The sequence below is a fragment of the Salvelinus alpinus genome, chromosome 3, assembly GCF_045679555.1.
Source record: "Salvelinus alpinus chromosome 3, SLU_Salpinus.1, whole genome shotgun sequence".
Classification (NCBI taxonomy): domain Eukaryota; kingdom Metazoa; phylum Chordata; class Actinopteri; order Salmoniformes; family Salmonidae; genus Salvelinus; species Salvelinus alpinus.
This window is the reverse complement of record NC_092088.1, coordinates 55613242-55627424: the sequence shown is the minus strand read 5'-3', so window position 1 is coordinate 55627424 and position 14183 is coordinate 55613242. Positions and strand designations below refer to the sequence as shown.

General features: G+C 41.2%; 1 protein-coding gene across 2 annotated transcripts in view; it reads left to right on the top strand.

Moving 5' to 3' along the window:
- LOC139570975 (pro-neuregulin-3, membrane-bound isoform-like) overlaps positions 1-13040 on the top strand; it is a 532592-nt gene extending 519552 nt beyond the window's left edge. For both annotated transcript variants that reach the window (XM_071393388.1, XM_071393387.1), the window contains exon 9: positions 8574-13040. In XM_071393388.1, the coding sequence (XP_071249489.1) occupies positions 8574-9204 (631 nt within the window). In that variant the 3' untranslated portion in view covers positions 9205-13040. The remainder of the gene's footprint in view (positions 1-8573) is intronic.
- Positions 13041-14183: the final 1143 nt, after the last annotated feature.

Here is a 14183-nt window from a genome sequence, read left to right as displayed (position 1 = left end):
CATCTAAGGGCCAGCCGTGCTGCCCTGTTCTGAGAAAATTGCAATTTTCCTAAGGTCCTCTTTGTGCCAACTGACCACACGACTGAAAAGTTGTCCAGGTGCGACAACAATAGGGCCTGTAGGACCTGTCTTGTTGATAGTGCTGTTAAGAAGGAAGAGTAGCGCTTTATTATGGAAAGACTTCTCCCCATTTTAGATAGTATTGTATCAATATGTTTTGACCATGACAGTTTTACAATCCAGGGTTACTCCAATCAGTTTAGTCTCCTCAACTTGCTCAATTTCCACATTATTCCTTACAATATTTAGTTGAGATGTAGGGTTTAGTGAATGATTTGTCCCAAATACAATGCTTTTAGTTTTTGAAATATTTATGACTAACTTATTCCTTGCCACCCATTCTGAAACAAACTGCAGCTCTTTGTTAACCTTTTCACATGTCAGTTGCAAAAAAAGAAACGTCCTCTCACTGTCAACTTTATTTTCAGCAAACTTAACATGTGTAAATATTTGTATGAACATAACAAGATTCAACAACTGAGACATAAACTGAACAAGTTCCACAGACATGTGACTAACAGAAATGGATTAATGTGTCCCTGAACAAAGGGGGGGGGGGGGGGGTCAAAATCAAAAGTAACAGTCAGTATCTGGTGTGGCCACCAGCTGCATTAAGTACTGTAGTGCATCACATTCAACAAGCACGGCACTTACACAAATGACTGATGATTGGCTGAGAGAAATTTATGATAAAAAATATTGTGGGGACTGTTTTGTTAGACTTCAGTGCGGCTTTTGACATTATCGATCATTGTCTGCTGCTGGGAAAACGTATGGTATGTCATTGTTAATAGACAATATTAATTTGTTCACCTTTTCCACACTCACATTTGGTCGGATATACTTGGAGTGTAGTGTCAGCGTTTGTTGCTGACATGTCTTGCCTAAGTTTGCTAATCTTGCCAATGACAAAATCATAAAAGTAGTTGGCAATATCAGTGGGTTTTGTGATGAAGGAGCCATCCTATTCAATGAATGATGGAGCTGAGCTTGCTTTTTTGCCCCAAATTTAATTTAAGGTGCTCCAAAGCTTTTTACTATCATTTTTTACAGTACCAGTCAAAAGTCTTGCCAAACCTACTCATTCAAGGGTTTGTGTTAGTTTTGTACTATTTTCTACATTGTAGAATAATAGTGAAGACATAAAACTATGAAATAACACACAAAAGTGTTAAACAAATTAAAATATATTTTATACTTGAGATTATACACATCCTTTGCCTTGATGACAGCTTTGTCAAGGCAAAGGGTGTCTACCTTGAAGAATCTAAAATATTTAATATATCTTGATTTGTTTAACACGTTTTTGTTTACTACATGAGTCCATATGTGTTATTTCATAGCTTTGATGTCTTCACCATTATTCTACAATTTAGAAAATAGTAAAAATAAAGAAAAACCCTTGAATGAGTAGGTGTGTCCAAGCTCATTGTTTCACCGTAGCCTTATAATGCTGTGAAAGGATCCAGGATCCCAAATGAGTTGGGTGGATCCCATCCTCCTTATAATAAGATCTTTGTTTCCAGAAGGTATCAAAATTGTCAATAAATGTTACACCCATAGAGCTGCAATAGTCTCGTAGCCAGTTATGGAGGTATACATTTCTGCTGAACCGTTCAATGCCACGATTTAGGGAGGACAGAGGGCCAGATATTATGGGACGTTTGTTGATGTCAAGTAGTGACCCAATCAGCTCTTTAAAATCAATCTTCAGCTGTTCTGAGCTGCCCTTCATAATGTATTTGAATCCCACATGAACTATGATAGACTCAATTTCCTGATGCTGGTTTAAAATGTTTGGGGGCAGCTTATTGATGTCCTGTACTCATGCTCCTGGATAGCACAAAGTTTTTGCTCCAGGGACTGAGACATTTCTCACAATTGAACTGCCCTATACAACGGCCGGTGAAGGGAATTGAGAAATCCGCCCATTCCCACCCCTCACACAATTCGTTGAGCCTTTCACGGGCCCACAAGAAGCAGGACAGCGTACGCCCGCTGCTCCCGGTGATAGTTTCAGACCCTTCCACAGCAGGCAGTGCCCTGTCAGATCCAGAGAGAGCGAAAGGAACCAAACTCGACGACCAAGTTGCTGCTGGAGTCAGCGTAGTTGGAGTTAGCACCGTCATCGCAAGACACAAGCAGTCCCAGCGATGATGGAGCAGGTAGATTAGGCACCAGTGCAGCGAAGCTATTTCTTTTGTCAATTACATTTTACATTTACATTTTAGTCATTTAGCAGACGCTCTTATCCAGAGCGACTTACAGTAGAGTGCATACATTTTATTACATTTTTACATACTGAGACAAGGATATCCCTACCGGCCAAGAGCAGACGCTCTTATCCAGAGCGACTTCCAGTAGAGTGCATACATTTTATTAAATTTTTACATACTGAGACAAGGATCCCTACCCCTACCGGCCAAACCCTCCCTAACCCGGACGACGCTATGCCAATTGTGCGTCGCCCCACGGATCTCCCGGTTGCGGCCGGCTGCGACAGAGCCTGGGCGCGCACCCAGCCCAGCCTGGGCGCGAACCCAGAGACTCTGGTGGCGCAGCTAGCACTGCGATGCAGTGCCCTAGACCACTGCGCCACCCGGGAGACCTGGGTGGCGCTGTCAATCTCCTCCAAAACCTCTCGCAGTCACCCCCGTCCACTTAGCAGCATGTTGCTGCCTTCGGTTTCCACAACTTGTGACATGGGACCAGCGCTGATTTGAACACTCTTCTTGCTGTTCTCCGGCTACTTCACTACAGGATGGAGGAAGAGAAGCAGATGGAGATGATTTCCTTTGCAGGCTAGTTCCAGGTAGCACAGGCCATTCGGATAGGAACAGATGACAAGGGGGGAAACATCCATTAGGCCCGAGCAGCATCCCTCCATAGGAGTTGAGAATGAGAAAGTTCCAATTTGCGTTCTCCCCATAAGTTAGCGCAGAATTCAGGTTTGCTTGCTATGCATAGCCACCTCATTCCTGTAGTCCTCCGGTAGCAAACAATTGCCGCATTGGAACTCCGGATTGTCAATATTGTCCCGGAGAAGAGCGTAATAAACACAGCTTCTACTGCGCTGGAAATGTCCGTTAGCTATTCCAAGCAAAGCGGGCTCCATTGCAACTAGCTAGCTGACTAGCTGGTAGCATGTGTTGACACAGGGATCCTAAATCTTGCGTTCCTTACTTTTCGGTGTCGAGTCGGTGTCTCCCGACAGCAGCGGACAACTTTGGTAGGTACTATATCTAATGTAAATTCACCCCATTCCGTACAAATGTGCGCAACCGCAACATTCAAACGAGGCTACAAAGAAAACTAATGGGACTGTAGCAACTGTGTTGACTTCAAAATCGGGGATGTGAACTAGGTTTCTATTCAAGCGTTGATCGACATGGTAATGGCTCTATAGTATTGGAGAAAAGTTGAAAACACTGACCCTCCGTTACACCGTGAAGTGTCATGACGTAACGTACAGCACGCATAAAGCAACTATTTCTGTCTTACAATCTCTCTCCACCAGGTGTAGCACTTCTCTCATCCTTTAAAAACAAGAAATGGACAGTGACGGGGGTAATGGGGGATACCTAGTCATTTTTTGCGTAATCATTGCATGCGATCATCATTCTCAAAGCCGCTGTTTACTTCTAAGATCACTTTAGCACCGCCCTAAAAACACGATTCAAATTCGACACAAACCTTCAAATAGGTATGTAATGACACATTATATAAACTCTTTATAGTGTTTTATTTACATTTTAGAGGCGACAAGGTTGGACAGATCGAGTGAAAAAAAGCAATTTTCCCACACAACATCTCTCCTTCTCACTATCACGCATTAGTTTCGCTTCCCCACCCGCCATTTTTAAAAAGACGGGGCTTATTGCCTTCTTGAATCATGCAGAAACGGGCAGCGTGGGGGTCATGTAATTGATTCTGTTGGAAAGGGGAGAAATTGTGCTTTACAATGGTATTGACATTACAGTTGATCTGGAAGTATTACGTTTTTGGGGCGCTAAAATAAGGTCAATTGTACGGACCAAGGCGATGTACAAAGTGAGTGAGTTTACGTTAGCGAGATAGCTTGGTTTCCATTTTTCAACAAAGTTTCTAATCAATAATGCTTACTGGTATTGGATCTCATGCGTTCACTAGAAAGGGATTCGAATTACGTGAACAAGTACAACATTACTTTTTTTTTACAACAAGTCTTTTCCCGAGATGTGAGGTGATTAATTTGTTTTCTGCAATATAGCTTTTAATCAGGATATTTCGTACTTTTGAGGAAAATAGGGAAGTTTTTCGACTCATACCCTGACTTTTAGAAAGGATTGCGTGATGATTAGCTTAGCAACAGTGTGACGCAGCATGACAATGTGAATGCAATTGGTCGACATTCAGCTAGGTGGAGTGTTATACTTTTCACCATTTATTTGCCACTGGGATTCCTATCTCGTCCTTTCCAAGTATCTCTGGCTAGATACTGTAGCAAGCTAGCTAACATTAACTAGCTAGGTTGATGCAATCATGCTAACATGAATCATTTAGACTGAATAAATGTATTTGGCAAAAATAAAAAAGGTTAAACGATCTGCTGCTGCTACCCAAGGCCAAGGGACACTGAAGTTTCAGAAAAGGTTAGTTCAGTAATGTTCGTTGGCATATTATTTTATTTCCACTGCTGGTGATTATTCACAAATGTTTGGGGTGCAAATTTCACTGTCTTAAAAGTAAAAAAACTACAAATTCTGCTACAGAGCTGTCTACAGCGACAATATGAACACATTTCTCCAACCATAACATATGGATGGCCAATGCATAAAGAGAGAATTGATGGATTCTAGCACCGTCATAACTTTCACAAATACAGAGACAAGCAGCCATCATTGTGTCTGTCTTTTTCAACTAGCTAGTGCATTGTGAAACCTACACTTATGAACTGGTAAATCAAGCTTAGTTAGAATACAGTGCAATAGAATGAGTGACATTAAATTAATTCTACTTCATGGAAAAGGGATATTAATTTCAATTAACTTTTTCAAAGTAGTTGATGTAATCATTCAATATATCAATTTTACAGGAAATCCGTTCCTACAGTTCCTTTGCCAGGGAACCAACCTCTGGTGGGCCAGATGGAGACCAGGAGGGGGAAAAAAGCATCATAGGAAGATGGGCTCATTGTAATGGCTGGAATGGGATAATTGGAACAGCGTCAAACATGTGGTTTCCATATGTTTGATGTGTTTTATACCGTTCCATTTATTCCATTCTTGACATTACAATGAGCCTGTCCTCCTATAGCTCTTCCCACCAGCTGCCACAGAAGTCTACTGTGTATAGTGATGAAGGCATCCCTGCCTTAAATAAATCTTACAGAATGAATAATTGCAATAGAGCACTGTAATTAGACGAACAAATAAGCGATTTTATGAGATAAAATGTAAAATACTTTTCTACATTGAAACCTGTCTTTTTTATTTTTCAAAGTCCACTGCTTAACATTGTCTGCGTGTGTGTATGGAGTGAAATTAATATTTAACCACTTTACAAGCTAGCTTTCTAGGTAGCTGACGCTTACAAATAAATGTGCATTTTTCTGATTGAATATGGCAAATAAAGCTATAGACTACAGCCTGACAAAATTTGCTAATTGTCACTTTATTTCTGTATTTCATTGAGTCAGATGAGGGGACTATGTTTCATGAAGCAATTAGAAGACTTTTGTTGCTGACCTCTGTGGAATGCACGTGATGTTAAGTGGGCTGACTGAAACAGTATGTAGCTATCAAAATGATTTATAATACATTATTTGTAATACCGAATATTGGTGATTCAATAGCCAATTTAATCATTACGTTACTTTTAAAACACTATCTATATTAGCTCAGTTTGGCAATAACCCAACTGGGGATCTCTGACAACAACTGCTTGTAAGTTGTTCTTGTACATCATAACCTCTCCCTCAACCTCTCCCTCAACGTGATCAAGACAAAGGATATGATTGTGGACTACAGGAAAAGGAGGACCGAGCACGCCCCCATTCTCATCGATGGGGCTGTAGTCGAGCAGGTTGAGAGCTTCAAGTTCCTTGGTGTCAACATCACCAACAAACTATCATGTTCCAAACACACCAAGACAGTCATGCAGAGGGCACCACACAGCCTATTCCCCAACAAGAGACTGAAAAGATTTGGCATGGGTCCTCGAATCCTCAAAAAGTTATACAGCTGTACCATCGAGAGCATCATGACTGGTTACATTACTGCCTGGTATGGCAACTGTTCGGCATCCGACCGCAAGGCACTACAGAGGGTAGTGCGTACAGCCCAGTACATCACTGGGGCCAAGCTGCCTGCCATCCAGGACCTCTATACCAGGCGGTGTCAGAGGAAGGCCCTAAACATTGTCAAAGACTCCAGCCACCCTGGTCATAGACTGTTCTCTCTACTACCGCACGGCAAGCGGTACCAGAGCGCTAAGTCTAGGTCCAAACGACTTCTTAACAGCTTCTACCCCCAAGCCATAAGACCCCTGAACACCTAATGAAATGGCTACGGAGAGTATTTGCATCGCCCCCCTTTTACACTGCTGCTACTACTCTCTGTTTATTATCTATGCATAGTCCCTACATGTACATATTACCTCAATTACCTCGACTAACCGGTTCCGCCACACAATGACTCTGTACCGGTACCCCCTGTATATAGCCTCGTTGTTGTTATTTTACTGCTGCTCTTTCATTATTTGTTACTTTTATTTTTGGTTTTTTACTTATCTATTTTTTACTTAACACTTGTTTTTCTTAAAACTGCATTGTTGGTTAAGGGCTTGTAAGTGAGCATTTCACTGTATTCGGCGCATGTGAAAAATAACATTTGATTTGATTTGATAATAATTATATGTCTGCATAGCATTTTTGTCTTTGTTTTGGCAGATTAACTCATGTTTATTTCTATAAAGGCCCAGCATTCAAACAAAGATTCCTCCCTGGCCACCAGTGCATATTTCCTAACTATGTTTGCATATAATGACAATACAATCTGAAAACTATGCTGGCATTATTTTGTCCATTATTTAATAGTTTAATATATTATATTCATAGAAATATTTATATTTGTTAGTAGCCATAATTTATCAATTGCACCACACAGGCTTCTATATTGAACCATTTTACGTTCAGTGAAGAAGCACACCTAGGGTTCTTACCAAAGAAGCCTATAAAAGAGTTCTATATAGAACTTTTAAGGTTTTCAGATTTGAAGCAAGTGATAGAACCCTTTTTGGTTCTATATGGAACCTTTTTTTTCTAAGAGTGTATACAAAGATAATGAGCTGAGAGCCATAGACTGTTCCTCGATTGTGTCACGTTCCTGACCTTATTTCCCTTGTTTTGTATTTATTTAGTATGGTCAGGGCGTGAGTTGGGGTGGGTTGTCTATGTGTGTTTTTCTATGTTGGAGTTTTGTGTTCGGCCTGGTATGATACTCAATCAGAGGTAGCTGTCAATCGTTGTCCCTGATTGAGAATCATACTTAGGCAGCCTGGGTTTCACGTTTGGTTTGTGGGTGTTTGTTTCCTGTGTCAGTGTTTGTGCCACACGGGACTGTTACGGTTAGTTCTTTTGTTATTTTGGATTGTGTCTTGTTTTCGTGGATATTAAAATCATGGAAACTTACCACTCTGCACATTGGTCCTCCGATCCTTCTCGCCTCTCCTCGTTCGAGGAGGAGGAAGAAATAGACTGCCGTTACAGATTGAGACTGATATTACAGAGAGGATGTGTTGCTCTATTGTGAGATAGCTTATGCCACGTCACAAAGAGAAAAAGAAGAGAGCAAAAAAAATCTATATTAGATATTCACAACACAATCACTTTGAAAGTGTTTTGTGAAGTCATGAACAAATGTCGATATTAATGGGATATTATTGAACGTTGATGACTTTGTTAATAATCCTAGATACTCAGATGTGTCAAACACATTGTTGCTGATTTAAATATTCATGGTTGCTCCATTTCTTAAAGTATCCCCATTTCATGTGTCAAATGAATAATGTAGTGTCTGAACTCCCTCTTACCTCTCCCAACTAATAATCCAGTTCATACTTTGTGAGAGTTTGGCTAGATAAAGACATGAAAGAGAAATGTCAAGCTCATCTTTTCCTTTGTGTGCTCTTCATGCCTCTGAGATGGCAAGGTGAATTTTGTCTCCCTGAGTATCCTTGTTTTGTTTGGGCAGTTGCTTTAAAGGCTTGAGTTAAAATGAAACTCAAAACAATGACCTTTTCTTGAAGGGAAATGAGTACACATGTGGGAATTGACAGCAATTGTAATTTCCTTCTCTCTCTCTCTCTCTCTGTCTGTCTGTCTGTCTGTCTGTCTGTCTGTCTGTCTGTCTGTCTGTCTGTCTGTCTGTCTGTCTGTCTGTCTGTCTGTCTGTCTGTCTGTCTGTCTGTCTGTCTGTCTGTCTGTCTGTCTGTCTGTCTGTCTGTCTGTCTGTTGCCGCTCTTCCCTCCTTCAGGTACCAGATTGTGAGGGCTGGGAGCGACCCGCGACAGGATGCCTTTCTAAATATGCAACCCCCCATGTTGATTGAGCGGTCATGGGAGAGCAGGGTGGAGGTGCGCTGCAGTCTTCTGGACCAGGGCCAGGACCATGATATCTCCACTTTTACCAGGAACCTCAGGTGCCCCAGACATCCCAGCCTCTCATCACCTCCTCCATTTCAGACCTGCTCCATCCCCATCATCCCCTCGGTCCAGGGCTACCAGGAGGAGGTCTCCTGTTTGCAAACGGCCACCACAGGCTCAGCCACCTGCAGCGCCACGCCCGGTATAGAAGTAGGAGGAGGATGCTCCCTCATCACGCTGCACCACACCTCCACCTCCTGCTCCTCCTCTACTGGGGGCCAGCAGCAGGATGAGATGGCCCTTATCCTGGAGGAGGCCCAGGAGCATCTCAGGGCTCTGACTCTGGCCAACAGGAAGCAGGAAGAAAGCTGCGGCTTTTCCCCTTCACCGCCCAGAGAGACTGTGTGCTTCCTGACACTCAATGGCGGAGGAGTGAGGGGTTTGAGCCCTAATGGACCTATTGAGACCCAGTTACTGAGCCCTAGAGAACCCCACACAGACTCAACTCAGCCCTGCCAATGAGACTGTATAAGCCCTAACGTCCTGTCTGGATCTACAGTAAAACCACCCTGGTGTCTTGAAATCCAGACTGCAGAGACTTCTTTATCAGAGGGATGAGATGAAACTCAATAGAGAAAAAATATAATGAAAAAAAACAATGTGCATACTGTATGGAAGAATGAACAGAGGTATGGTCTATGAAGTTATGAAGATAGCAATTATGTATATGCATTTATTTAATGCTTCTTCTTAGACAAAATAAACCAAATAGTCTGTCATCTCCATGGTGTTTTTAATTGTAAAAAATATATATACAGTTGAAGTCAGAAGTTTACATATACCTTAGCCAAATACATTTAAACTCAGTTTTTCACAATTCCTGACATTTAATCCTAGTAAAAATGCCCTGTCTTCGGTCAGTTAGGATCACCACTTTATTTTAAGAATGTGAAATTCTTTATTTCAGCTTTTATTTCAGCTTTTATTTCTTTCATCACATTCCCAGTGGGTCAGAAGTTTACATACACTCAATTAGTATTTGTATTTCCACAAGCTTCCCACAATAACCTGCGTGAATTTTGGCCCATTCCTCCTGATAGAGCTGGTGTAATTGAGTCAGGTTTGTAGGCCTCCTTGCTCGCACACACATTTTCAGTTCTGCCCACACATTTTCTATAGGATTGAGGTCAGGGCTTTGTGATGGCCACTCCAATACCTTGACTTTGTTGTCCTTAAGCCAGTTTGCCACAACTGTGTAAGTATGGTTGGGATCATTGTCCATTTGGAAGACCCATTTGCGACGAAGCTTTAACTTCCTGACTGATATCTTGAGATGTTGCTTCAATATATCCACATACTTTTCCTTCCTCATGAAGCCATTTATTTTGTGAAGTAGCAGCAAAGCACCCCCACAACATGATGCTGCCACGTGCTTCACGGTTAGGATGGTGTTCTTCGGCTTGCAAGCTTCCCCCTTTTTCTTCCAAACACAACAATGGTCATTATGGCCAAACAGTTTTATTTTTGTTTCATCAGACCAGAGGACATTTCTCCAAAAGTACGATATTTGTCCCCATGTGCAGTTGCAAACCGTAGTCTGGCTTTTTTATGGGGGTTTTGGAGCAGTAGCTTCTTCCTTGCTGAGCGGCCTTTCAGGTTATGTCGATATAGGACTCATTTTACTGTGGATATAGATACTTTTGTACCTGTTTCCTCCAGCATCTTCACAAGGTCCTTTGCTGTTGTTCTGGGATTGATTTGCACTTTTCGCACCAAAGTACATCCATCTCTAGGAGACAGAACGCATCTCCTTCCTGAGCGCTATGACGGCTGTGTGGTCCCATGATGTTTGTACTTGCGTACTATTGTTTGTACAGATGAACGTGGTACCTTCAGGCGTTTGGAAATTGCTCCCAAGGATGAACCAGACTTGTGGAGGTCAGAATTTTTTTTCTGAGGTCTTGGCTGATTTCTTTTGATTTTCCCATGATGCAAAGAGGCACTGAGTTTGAAGGTAGGCCTTGAAAAACATCCACAGGTATATCTCCAATTTACTCCAATTATGTCAATTAGCCTATCAGAAGCTTCTAAAGCCATAACATCATTTTCTGGAATTTTCCAAGCTGTTTAAAGGCACAGTCAACTTAGTGTATGTACACTTCTGACCCACTTGAATTGTGATACAGTGAATTATATGTGAAATAATTTGTCTGTAAAAATTTTTGGGAAAGATTACTTGTGTCATGTACAAAGTAGATGTCCTAACCGACTTGCCAAAACTATAGTTTGTTAACAAGAAATTTGTGGAGTGGTTGAAAAACGAATTTTAATGACTCCAACCTAAGTGTATGTAAACTTCCGACTTCAACTGTATATATACAGTACCAGTCAAAAGTTTGGACAAGGGTTTTTCTATATTTTCTTTCAAGGGTTTTTCTATATTTTTACAAGTTTCTACATTGTAGAATAATACTGAAGACATTAAAACTGTGAAATAACACATATGGAATCATGTAATAACCATAAAATATATTTTATAGTTGAGATTCTTCAAAGTAGCCACCCTTTGCCTTGATGACAGCTATGCACACTCTTGGCATTCTCTCAATCGCCTTCACCTGGAATGCTTTTCTAACAGACTTGAAGGAGTTCCCACACATGCTGAGCACTTGTTGCCTGTTTTTCCTTCACTCTGCAGTTCAACTCATCCCAAACTATCTCAATTGGGTTGATGTTGGGCGATTGTGGAGGCCAGGTCATCTGATGCATCACTCTGTCACTCTCCTTCTTGGTCAAATAGCCCTTACACAGCGTGGAGGTTTGTTGGGTCATTGTCCTGTTGAAAAACAAATGAGAGTCCCACTAAGCTCAAACCAAATGAGATGACGTATTGCTACAGAATGCTGTGTTAACCATGCTGGTTAAGTGTGCCTTAAATTCTAAATAAATCACAGACCTTGTCACCAGCAAAGCACCCCCACACCATCACACCTCCTTTTCCATGCTTCCAGGTGGGAATTACACGTGGAGACATCCGTTCACCTACTCTGCGTCTCACAAAGACACGCCGGTTTGAACCAAAAATCTCAAATTTGGACTCATCAGACCAAAGAACAGATTTCCACTGGTCTAATATCCATTGTTCGTGTTTCTTGGCCCAAGCAAGTCTCGTCTTATTATTGGTGTCCTTTAGTAGTGGTTTCTTTGTAGCAATTCGACCATGAAGGCCTGATTCACGCATTCTCCTCTGAACAGTTGATGTTGAGATGTGTCTGTTACTTGTGTGTGTCTGCATTTATTTGGGCTGCAATTTCTGAGGCTGGTAACTCTAATGAACTTATCCTCTGCAGCAGAGGTAACTCTGGATCTTCCTTTCCTGTGGCGATCCTCATGATCGCCTCATGAGAGCCAGCTTCATCATAGCGTTTGATGGTTTTTGTGACTGCACTTGAAGAAAATGTCTACATTGACTGACCTTCTTAAAGTAATGATGGACTATCATTTCTCTTTGCTTATTTCAGCTGTTCTTGACATAATATGGACTTGGTCTTTTACCAAATAGGGCTATCTTCTGTATACCACCCCTACCTTGTCACAACAGAACTGATTGGCTCAAACTCATTAAGAAGGAAAGAAATTCCACAAATTAACTTTTAACAAGGCACACCAGTAAATTGAAATGCATTCCAGGTGACTACCTCATGAAGCTGGTTGAGGGAATGCCAAGAGTGTACAAAGCTGTCATCAAGGCAAACGGTGGCTACTTTGAAGAATCTCAAGTATAAAATATATTGTTTAACACTTCTTTGGTTACTACATGATTCCATATGTGTTATTTCATAGTGTTGATGTCTTCACTATTATTCTACAATGTAGAAAATAGTCAAAATAAAGAAAAACCCTTGAATGAGTAGGTGCTCTAAAACTTCTGACTGGTAGTGTATATATACACTATATATATATATATGGTTATAAATATATGGAATTTGAAAGGTGACCAAGTTCAGTTGAGGAATACAGGAAATGTACCTTTTTCCCTTTTTTGTAAGAATTCCTCCACATTTTACAGGCTTTGTGCAAGGTTGTATGTACCCCATGCAGCCTTACCCCTCCATTTTGCTACCTGTTGTGAACCGAAGATAAACATGGCTGCCAGAGCAACAGTGTCTACTCTAAAACAAACTCTCAACTACCTTTGTGAGTCTACCCAGCTAAGGATTATAACAGTCCTCCTTTGCATTGGATATACCACAGCAGTACATTGAGGAACAATTGCAGACTGATATAAAGAGACTTTTGCAGATAACCTACTCCAGGTGTACCCAGTGTTGATAAGACAAACCTGATAGTAACACGGTTGGATAGTTTGGTGTCTTATTCCTTTTTTGTATGTGAGTGGATTTCCGTCTCTGCTGACCACGTCGTATGTTTAGCATGGGTGTTATTTCCTCTGTTTAACCCCACACAACCCTGAGTACACACACAAACACATTCCCTCACCACACAACAACATGTACCAGTGTGTTGGGGGTACACAGCGATGGAAGGACCAAGGACAAGTTTCTGTGTATTCTTTTCATATTGTTCGTGATGAACAATCAGCTGCTTTCTGGGGTAAGGGAAGACTGGAAAGGGGTGTTAAAGAAAAACGTTTTTGTGCTACCTATGGATTGCGGACGTCAATTAATTTTTTTCATTTACAATCAAATGTTAAAAAAAGAATAATGATGGAGATTCTGTAGCTGTTGATTGTTTGATTGTTTTCAATGGTTCTACCCCCCCTACCCTCCCCAACCCATGAAATTGTGCATGCAGATACTATTTGTTTTCAGATTAACACCAATATTCTGTAGTGATTTGCTGATCTAGCTCACGATGCCTGGAATTTCACATTCATATCAAATATGCCCTATCGGAGAGGTTTTTAAGCAGGCCATAGTTTTCCAGGGCTTTGGTAGATGCAGGGTAGGGTTTCATACAGCCAACAACCCTTACAGAGGTTTTTTTAATGTTATTTTAAAGTTATATTATTGCTAGTGATCTCCCGAAATGAGGTCAAGCGAGACATAGCAGTAATAATAACCATTGGAGGTTTACAGATAAAAGCGAGTGATTTATGTGAAGGGCATATCCATTTGATGTTTAACAAACTGAACGTAAATCATGCTGCATGATGTACTTCAAGCATTGGCGACCAACAGTCCCATTTTGGTCATCAGACATCAAGTGGAAATGTGCCATTATCTGTAAACCTCTAAAGCTTTTTACTTTACCTGCAACCATTTGCAATCCATTTTCAATGGTGGGTATTGAAATCATACATGCTCTAATGTACATCCACCCTGCTGAATGGGTTTTGCAATCATGAAAACTAATTTTAAGTACGGCATCTCTCGTTTCCACTCTGAACATCTGAACACTACATTACATGTGCCAATAATTGAACACTTGTCTGCTACACTCCACTTATTTCCGTTAACTTTAAATAAAAAGGGCCAGCC